The sequence below is a fragment of the Lolium rigidum genome, chromosome 3, assembly GCF_022539505.1.
Source record: "Lolium rigidum isolate FL_2022 chromosome 3, APGP_CSIRO_Lrig_0.1, whole genome shotgun sequence".
NCBI lineage: Eukaryota > Viridiplantae > Streptophyta > Magnoliopsida > Poales > Poaceae > Lolium > Lolium rigidum.
The window spans coordinates 412,352,615-412,362,994 of NC_061510.1; the positions used below are offsets into that span (position 1 = coordinate 412,352,615).

Consider the following 10,380-nt stretch of genomic DNA (forward strand, 5'->3'; position numbering starts at 1 on the left):
ATATTACAGAATCAAGACAAAGGCTACCACAAGAAGCAAAACTTGCAATATTATCTCACGTCCTGACCACAGGGGTGCCTACTCTCTTGACCTCGTGGCATGCGCGGCAGCCGCCGCCTGGGCGTACGAAGAAGGCGAGAAGGGGAAGGCGCCAAATCAGGTTTCGTGCCTAGGCCGTCGACGGAGGGGCACATGCAATGGGTGCAGGAGTGCAGCGCCGCATGGCTAGCGTATCGTCGGAGTGGGAGGAACATGGCGACGATGAATATGCAGTGTTGAGATGTAGGTCGCGTTGTGGTAGTCGCTCCTTGTGACAGGTGATGAATTACCTCAGGTTGGGATGCTTTCCTTTCCATCCATCCAGCGCCGTTGTCGTGCTATGTCCAGACACTAACATATCATGATGTAGCGCCGCCGACATGGTCACCTAGAGAGATCGAGGGAGAGTCGGAAACGAAGAACTGATGCTAGAGGGTATACTTTGGCATGTTTGTCGCGAGAAATAGAATGACAGTACCTCGTTCTGAATCGGCGTAATGCGGAGGCGAAGCCGTCCATCGTGAGCTCTACCGCCAAGGTGGCCAAGGTGAGGATCGCGAGCGAGGCCACGAAGCCATGCCGGGGGAAGTGTGCAGGTGGCATGGTGGCGTCCGACGACAGGGAGACGACGATGACGGCTAGAGCCTAGAGGCGGCATGTGTGTATGTGGTATGCTCCCGCACGTACAGGATGTGATTGTTTCCTTAATTGTAGCGATTTGATTGATACACAATAAATGTTTCCTATTTTTCCTCAGCGACGTGGGATTGATTCGATGTTTGATGGTTGTTTTAGTGGCTGATGTACGGCTGTGATTTCTCCAATGTTTGATGTCAAAGTGGATACCATCCCTAACTCCAATAATAGTAAAGATTTAACGGAGATTGTACCAGGTATTATCTCATCTAAGAAATAGGGGTAAATCTATCAATGATTCAGTTCAGCCCATCGAAATCTCAATGCTCCACAAGTACGTATGAGAATTAATGTGTAAATTGTAATGCAATGTACAGAATTATACAGGCTCTGCTTACAAACAACCCAAGCGTTCAGGTATATGTGTGTACATGTGTGTACTAGAAATGAACAAACTAATAACTTCAGTACACAACAAAGCAGCCCATCACCAAAAATTTACAACCAAATCTTCACAGCACGATCACCTTGTTCTTGCGGAATGGAGACAGCAGGGAGAAGGACCGAGAACCTGCATTTATACAGTAAACGAGTACAGTTATTTCATATATTTTTACACCCAAATAAACAATGGTTCATAGTGATGAAAATGAAACTTTAAGATATTATTGTTTCACTACTGAGAAAGAATATATTTATGGCTATGCTCACCTTTAGATGAAGAACCCGCGGACTCGTCTTGCGAAATGAGGTTCTTCAGCATTGAACCTGAAACATAAACAACGATTAACCAATGAAATGATCAGATGCTGTCGTGTCGAACACATGGACTAGTGTCATGTCTGAAATCTCAGTTTAATTACCATCTCCTGCTGGGGCTTCATCGACAGACGATGCGTCAGAATCCATTGTCGAAGTGTGGCTTTTCCTGCCAAATTTCAACAGTTTTCTGAACCCTTTTGGTTCTTTGCTACGAGGCTTCTGGTTATCTTCATGGGTCTCCTCGGCTGAAACCGCGTATCCAGGCTCCGGCACACGTGCCCTGACGCTCTGTACATGCACAGGTGCTTCGGCTTCATGCGCAGGTAATGGGTGGTGGTAAACAGGAGTGGCATCCTCCAATGATGTTACCCTGGCAAAAGGGGCCTCGTAAGGTTTCTCTGTGAGAGCCAAGGTTGGTTTCTCGAGCTCATTCTTGTGATAGCCAGGCACATCCACCTGTTCATAAGAAGCATTTCAATTAGTAGAAGGCTGCTGCATTAATACCAAGTTCAAAGTAGTTCTACAGAGAAACAGCAAAACAGAGAACAATGTATCCAGTAAATAAGCTCGGGAAAGAGTAATGTATAGACCATACCTCATACGAGTTCAGTTGGTTGTCAGATGTATGCATGGTAGGGCTCGCATCTCCAGGAAGAACGACTGAAGATGGTGGAGCCCTGATGCCAGTATAATCCAATTCAAGACTGGGATTCACCATTCGGTCATCGCTACTAGTTTTGTTCTCTGCAATTCCTCCAGGAGATAGAATTACAGGAGCCGTAGAAACATCTTCGTTTTCAAGCATCACAACTGTCTTCTCAACCACCACGTTGTCATCGCTGTCGCTTGCCCTAGAAACTTTACTGTTAGCTTTCTTTCCAGCGCTACTTTCTGAAGCAGGATGTGCCTTAGCTCCTCGTGCTCCCTCTTTTGTTTCTTTTGCCGCCGTCTTATTCTTCACGACAGCGGCAGGTGCTCGTGGGGATTTGACTTTCAGTTCTGGGAGGGCTGCTGACTTGCTCTGGTCAAGCTGTATTATAGCCGAGATTTTCTTTGTCTGCACATCCTCTGGCATGCTTCTTCTCCGTGGGTGGTCCACGCTCGCTGACTTTGAGCTTGGAGGATGATCAGCCAGAGCATTGATTTTAGGTTCAGCAAGTTTTTTCAGTCGCTCACTGGAAGATTCAGTTCTCCTACTTTTCTCTTTCTTGATCGTGTCAGCCAACGATGAGGTTGACTTGCTCACTGCACTTGAATTACTATCACCGAGTTTGCTCGCTTTAGCTGTTTTCTGAGGATCACTCCCTGGGGTACTTCTAGCAGGAAGTTTTCTTAGAGGTGAAGAGGATCCTGGTTCAGCATCACTGAACTTTGAACTCTTGTAGGTACTGGGAGAAATCTTTGGAGAAGGTTTTTCTTTAGTCTGCTGTGGTGTTGATACCGGATTAGATGTGCCACTTCTTGCAGCAATCCTCTTTTGCCTCTCCTGCTTGAGCCTTTCTAGCCGTTTAATCTGTTCTGCTTCCTGAAAATACCAGAAAAAACACCAGTTTGAGCAATCCAGCTGAAAACAAAACTTCTACTGATGAAAACAAATGAGATACTTATTTTTGAAAAATGACATTATGAAAAAAATCTAAAAGAAAAGGTAAGGTACATGCCATTTTTTACACCAATATTACAGTATAGCGAACAATTTGAAGATTCTTGACATACTAGTATACTGAACAACTAAAAGATTCTACGCAAAATATATAATAGGAGAACACCAAATCAAGAAATTCAGACTTGTGTCTTATATCTGTTGTCTTGACTAGTTCGGAGTGCTGCTCTAGAGATGGACACACTAGTAGTAGGGGCACATATTTGTCAATTTGTTTTTTTATGCAACATTCTCCACCAAATGGCCATATTATTTGTTTGTAGGTAGTCTTTCTCTAAATATGGACACACTAGTAGTAGGGGCACGAAACAAAGTGTCAAAGTGGCATTTGATCCTTGCTCTGTGTGCATGGAGATAAAACAGCAGCCAAATGAGAATGCTGTTTTTTTTCCCATGCGAAAAAGCACTATGTTTGTATGTAGATTTAGTTCGGCCATTTAATTTAAGATAAGTGATGAGGTCCAAAATGGTGACAGTAAAATGAGTAAATTAAGTCTTGTTGGGCACAGTGATATTATTGTACAGAGAAACCTGTCACAAGAACATGTGAGGAGCATGCCACTTTTTTACATCAAAATTGTAGTATAGCCAACAACTTATAATTCCCGGCAAAGTAGTATAATAGAAAAAGACCAGGCCCGAAAATTTAAACTTGCACCTTATACTATCTCGATCCAGAAGTATCTATTGTCTTAACAAATTGGTGTTTTGGTTTGCACTATAGCGAACAATTTGAAGATTCTTGACATACCACTTTTGGAACCAAAATTACAGTATAGCAAACAATTAAAAGATTCTTGAAAGGTTAATATAACACGAGAATACTAGAACGGAAAATTCAAAGTTAAGCTTATACTATCCCCAGACAAAAATATATATTGCCTTGCAGGTTGGTTTTGGTCTTCGATTGATGCCGAAGCAGGGTCATACTCCCTTTTTCGAAAAAAATTTGTTTTTGGTCTGCAGATAGTATTCAATCTGGATTTCTGGGCAACACTTTCCATCAAATGGTCCTATTAATTGCTTGTACATACATTAAATTTATTCATTTAAAATAAGCGTTGATTTCCAAATGAGGATGGTAAACATGAATAAATTAAATCCTGTGGGGATCATGTCACGGAATATTATTGCACACTTCACACAAAGGAGAAAATAATAACCCACTTAACAGGGAAAATGTAAGGTAATGCATCCATACCTGCTCCTTCTTTTCCTTCTGAAGATCTGCTTTATAGGCCCGCAGGTTTTGCGCACGTTTCTGTGCATCTGTTGGTGGGCCTTTTGATGATGAGGACAATCTCCTTGCCGAGGCATCCATCCTTCTTTTACCCTCCTGTGAACTTCTTAGCTTCTTATCTTTCCCTGGCACCTTTTCTTCAACCTCAACACACAATGATGAATCATCCACGTCTGCATTTTCAACCGCGGTGTCAGGCTGAATCTGCATATGGCTGTCATAGTCCATTGCTGGATCGTATCCAAACGAGACATCTTCAACTTCACGCTCGGGCATCAACTCATCTGGCTCATAGAAAAGTTGACCTCCCGCCTTAGCATCTGATGTGTTCTGAACAGTCATGGGAAAATCAACATCTATGTCAATGGCAGTACGGTTTTCTGCTCCAAGAATATCCTGTGAGCTGGACCTAACAGGTATCATGAAGGACTCATCGGCCACATTGCATACATTATTTTCCTCCGGAGCAGGCCTCTTGTAATGTGCCTCTGCAAGAGGGTCCAGGCAACTCCCCCTGTCAATCCAGTTGTCCTGTCCATAAACCATGAAGTCGTCACCTGCTCCTCTTCTGTATCCTCCACCTCCAGCTTCTATCTCCTTTATGTCACCATCGACAAAGCTCCGACCTTCCCCAGACATCATAAGTTCATCACCCGGCCTGGTCCTAATTCTCGCATTGGCTGAATTGAAAGAGATTGCATTTCGCCGCTCATCGACATCAGCAGAACCTCGCTCCGATAAAAGAATAGGATCATCATCATTGGCCTTAATTTTCACATTGGCTGAACTTCTGTTGTCTTTCCTCCTAGGTGGCTCATTTTCACCTTCGAATAGGTCTGTGTCATTATCTCTTGTCTTCTCTTCATCTCTGAGCAAGAAATTCTGGAACGCATTCCAGTTTCCCTGATCTCCATCTTTCCCACGAGACACATCATCCTTGTACTCCTCTTCAGACTCAAGAAAGATTTTTTTGCCACCTTTTTTCTTCGAGCTTGATCGCTTATGGTTCCTCTTGCTGGATTTAGTCTGTGAATCATCACTATCCTCTGATGTATGTGACTCGCTCTCTGATGACCCATGCTTTTTTGACCTTACATTTACATTGCGTATGACGATTACATTAGACTTCTTCTTGCTTGACCGCTTGCCCTTTTTACTCGACTTGCGGGCATGAGAACTCTCCCTCTCCGAACCGCTTTGGTCGCTTTCGTCCTCCGAGTTCTCAAAGTCCTTGCTATCTGATGAGTGCTTCCTTGACGGCCTCCTTTCTGAGTGATTGTACCGGGGATCATCCATTGGGGGATAGGGAGGAGGGTAGTATGGGTTCACCCCAGGGTAGTATGGCATGCCTTGCATGGGGTAAGGCCGATGCATCGCCCATGGCGGATATGCCGATTGATATGAACCATGCGGGTGCTGAGCTGTCCTATACTCTGTCATGCAACACAAAAAATAGTATACCTTCTCAAAGTAAAAAAATAAAATATTGCTATATACAAGTAAGTTGTATGTGCACAACAGCACATTGACATAAGGTACAAATTCAACATGGAGTAACGAGGCCAGAAGGCCATTTAAAAATGGAAGAAAATTGTCGCGTATAAAAGGCAGAAATGAATTGGTAATAAATCGGATCGCTATTTCTAGATAACAGAAAACTTAGAATAAAACGTGGGTGTGGGGGGGGGGGGCATGAAAGAAGTAGAGCCAAAAATCATGCAGATAACGAAATCAGCTTATTGACTACAAAGATAAATACAAAACAAAGGGGTTGTTTAGAGCATTTGAAAAGTAAGTTCAGTCATGGCACCAACATACCAGTCCTAGTAGCATCTTCGCCATTTGCATCTCCATTGGAGACGGACATCGTTTCTTTGTCCCCCATAAACATAATGCCAGAAGCATTGAAGGGAGGGAATTCAGAGCGTGCAGACATTGCTTCAGGTTCAACATCAATCCACTGCCCAGTTTCATGTTTTTGCCTCCACAAGTCAATGAACTGTGTGCATGCCTTCCTATTAATTGACAGCACACACCAAAGCAGTAAGTGCAACGAATTTATACTAGTGCACTCACAAAACTATCTTAGAAAAAACTGTTAAACAAGAAGTTTCAAGTATAGTATGAAGTAAGGCATGGACTGTCTGTAGTGTGCATTATCTAGAATGATGTGTAAGTACTACTGTAGGCATTAGGTAGCAGCATGGGACAATATCGCTGAAGCTACTTGCGGATTGGAACAACATTCAACAATTTGAAATCGCCTATACTGAACAAGCCAAAATATCATGTGGAGTTGGTGCAGATTAATCGGCAGCCACAAGGTCAGATTATCTACAGGCATGCTGTGTATTCAAAAAGAAAAATCCGATACATCAAGCACGATACTGGCTTGTCCATAAGAAGGCATGTACTTACATCAAGCGTGAAGCACCAAAGCGCTCTGCAAATGAGATCAAATATAACAGGTTGTCTATGTCAAACCCAGCAGCTACAGCACGTGCAAAGGCCATAGCCTGCTCTTTACGTAAGACAGTTTTGCGTGTCTCCAGCACTCTGAGAAGCTGAACTCTGTGAAACATTGTAAAAAGGAATAATTTCATTAACACGTTACTATGCAGATAAAGACTAATTCCAAAAAATAAAACCTCATTCCAATAAAGTGCAGATAAAGTAATCGAAGAGCTGAATTTCTCTACAGAAATGAGTGTAAGCAATCGTTCATTACATAAAAGCATATGTTACTCCAAAAAAAAGGCAGTGTAGATTTTTCATGCAAACAAAAATAATGTCAGAAATGAAACGACTTCAAGGAAAACATCATAGATTCGTTTTCATGCATACACACTTTGAATTCTCCTCATGAGCTCCGGCGCCATTCTGCACTGGAGGTGCTGGATGCATGTCAGGCTGCCATCGATACAAGAATATCAGACTTACAATATCCTTTTGCCACGACACATTTACAGTAAAAAATACAGTTTTATTTATCCATCAAACCTTACCTTGTACAGAATGAGTGCATTATCTACATCAGGGTCATGACTTGTCTTGCTACCTGTAATGCGGCAAGCCAGGTATATTTATCCACTAAAAATAATATGCAACATCATGTTCCAGTTCAGATCAATCTACCATGATAAAACATAATCCCCACCGAATTTTTATGCAGACAAGAGTTTTCCTAATAACTTGCACAGATAATGATGATTATATCCATATTAGAATAATCAAGCTCCCAATAAGTTAGTTAGGTAAAATGGAATACAGCTTATAAACACAGATAAAGATTGGTCATGCATCAAACATCATACATTGTCTTTTCCCATGCACAGCCTAATACTTTTTAAGTTGTCCACTGTCATGTACCTAACTCAACAGCTGTGACTGATGGTACACTGCACCAGATTATACAACTAATAGATTCTAAAACGGCAGTGCTTGTGTCGCTGTATGAAAATACTGTTGAGTTCTCCACACAGAGGATTGCCAGTTATCGTCGATAAATATTGCAGTAAGATTTGTTCGTAGATACTGTGGCTGTACAATGCAACATGATGAAGAGAGTTCAGTCAGGGTCACACCTTCCACGGCGCAGTCCGCCGGTTTGCCATTACGGCCTTCAGCCTAACAAAGTGTAAACACGAGCATGTCACTGTTCTGCCATTAGTCTCAACAAGTACAGTATAGATAACACATGCACAAAACAAAAGTACAGTACAGTACAGATGACAAGGCTCCACTTACAGATCTCAGTCCAAGATTCTCACTGCTCTGGACGGCGATGGCATCCTCGAGCTGCAGCATCTCGGCCTCCACCGTCGTCACCCGCTCCAGCACCTCCGGCGTGCTCACGAACCGGACGAACCTCTCGACAGTACCCCTGGTGAACCATGGAGCCTCGCCGGCCTCCGGACCCGGCTCAAGCAGGATGGTGTAGCCTCCCTTGGCGATCTGCTCCTGGGCGGCCTTGAGGTGGGCCACGAACGGGTTCAGCAGACCAGAGGCTATCTTCTCCTTCTTTCCATTTGCTATCACAACTAAATCACACCTAGAAATCACAACAGAAAATGAATTCAGCGTGACAACAAAAATAGTGCGTTTCAGATTCGGGGGATTGCCAATTGCAATGAGATTTAGCAGCAATGTGCGAGCGAGCCTGACTGTCATATGTTGGATCTACAGCTCTTGCCTGTAAGATATAACCAAAGATGGAAACTCGCCAGAAACTGCTACCCTACCTACTAGTAAATACTATATCTCGGGAAGATGGGAACTTGCTACAATAAATGGATCCGGAAGCATTACCTGGTGCGAGTAGGGGTGAGCTGGAACGCGGCCGAATCAAGCCGCGCATCCGGCCTCATCGCGGCGGGATTGGCGCGCGACTGTCCCCTTCCGTTTCAGATCTCGCGCCAATGTCCAGGCCAAAAATGGAAGCCCCCAAAAAATGGTGAAGAAAGAAGTAGCAGTCTGCCTGGACGGGACGGCACACTCGAATTCGGGAGCAAATGCAGCAAGGGATTCAGAGGTGGGAAAAACCAAGAACTCAAGTCCTTGCGCTAGGAACAGAGAAGATACTTCCCTGCTTCTTATGAATGAATCAATAAATAAATGAAATTTGGGGCGAGGCGACGAAGAGATCGAGTGGCGAGATGATGAGGAGGAGGAAATGAAGAGAAATGGTGGCGAAGAAGAGGAAGACGGAGGGAGAGGGGAGGAAGGGCGGCTGTGCTGTCCAACTCCAAGCCGCTGTTGATAGTGAACAGCTTCTTTCAGAGAAAGAAACCAATTCCTAGCTAGCTAGGGAAGCATCCAACTTAACTTAACTCGTTTGAAAACAATGTTTACTACTTGGAGATCCGTAGAGAAAATGAACATTTTATTCGTAGTAGTATAACCTAAGATAGCCTTGGATTCGCGTAGCAATGGAAGTATGCGAGGGAAAAAAAACAAATAACTGTGAGTGAGAATAAAACAAGTTTATAAGGAGCAAGTGGCATGCCAGGTAGGGAAGCCGCTGTTGGTGATTTGGCTAATCATTAAGTAGTAGTAGTAGGTGAGATTACGAGAGAGCAGAGAAGAAGCTTCCCTGCTTCATGATCTGGTTTTGATGGACTACAGGTAGATAGGTATATACAGTATTCCTGTGCAGCACAAGAGAGATGTGGATTTGATCATGGAACAATTAGATGATATATATAGTTTTACACTGCAACGGATCATGACACCCTAATCTCAATCTATTAAGAGAGAATTCCTTATTTGGCCTTAGCTGAAATTTGCCTTCCTTTACTTCCCTGGCAAAAAAAATCTTCCTTTCTTGACACATAAAGTTTGGTTGGTTCCTTATTTGACCCTCTAGTACAATTTGAGCACTAACGGTGTTAAGTAGTAGTCTAAGATGATAATTTTGCCCCTGCTGCAATATGTGACAAAATGGCACTAAAAAGCTGTGATATAGCACGTGAAACGTTAGAACCGAATATATCATCACATATGCTCATCACAATGTCGATGAAGAAGCACATGGATAGCTGGAACCAGGGGCAGAGGCACAGAGTAACTCTTGTACATATAGGTCGGTCCAATAAAATGACCCCAGTGAAAACTGATCTTGACCCCAGCTAATCAGATTCCAATCCTGTGTATGTCCGCAAGTCCACACGGGTCTTGGCCTAAAACACTCAGCATGGAAGCCCATTGTTTGCTGAATCGCTCGACCGAGGACTACGCTCGCTCGTCATCCCGACGTTACCCTGGGTATTTTTTCCCGAAGTCGCTCGTGTAGTCGCATAGATCACCGGCAGTTCCACGTCGCCAACTCCCCTCCGCTGTGACGATTCCTTCTGCACGATCTGTTTCTCTTTTCTTTGCAGTAAGTGATCTACCGATGCAGCTAGGGGTATATAAGTCCAGGAAAAAACGTTTGACGGAAGTAGCTAACGGATTGGACGATAGGGCCAAATAAAAGACCAATCAAACTTTGTGTGTCAAAAAAGGAAGAAAAAATATTCCAGGGCCAAGAAAGGAAGGCAAA

General features: G+C 43.5%; 1 protein-coding gene across 1 annotated transcript; it reads right to left on the bottom strand.

Annotated features, from left to right (window-relative positions):
* Nucleotides 1-952: 952 nt before the first annotated feature.
* On the bottom strand, nucleotides 953-8,993 carry LOC124704708 (COP1-interacting protein 7-like). Its single transcript, XM_047236980.1, has 12 exons — nucleotides 8,649-8,993; nucleotides 8,088-8,391; nucleotides 7,925-7,967; nucleotides 7,346-7,398; nucleotides 7,189-7,250; nucleotides 6,759-6,911; nucleotides 6,159-6,355; nucleotides 4,302-5,773; nucleotides 2,033-2,962; nucleotides 1,539-1,893; nucleotides 1,387-1,443; nucleotides 953-1,246 (listed from the first exon to the last, which is right to left on the bottom strand). Exons 1-12 carry the CDS (start codon nucleotides 8,705-8,707, stop codon nucleotides 1,188-1,190), a joined length of 3,744 nt encoding a protein of 1,247 aa, XP_047092936.1. The 5' UTR covers nucleotides 8,708-8,993; the 3' UTR covers nucleotides 953-1,187.
* Between the last annotated feature and the right edge of the window lie 1,387 nt (nucleotides 8,994-10,380).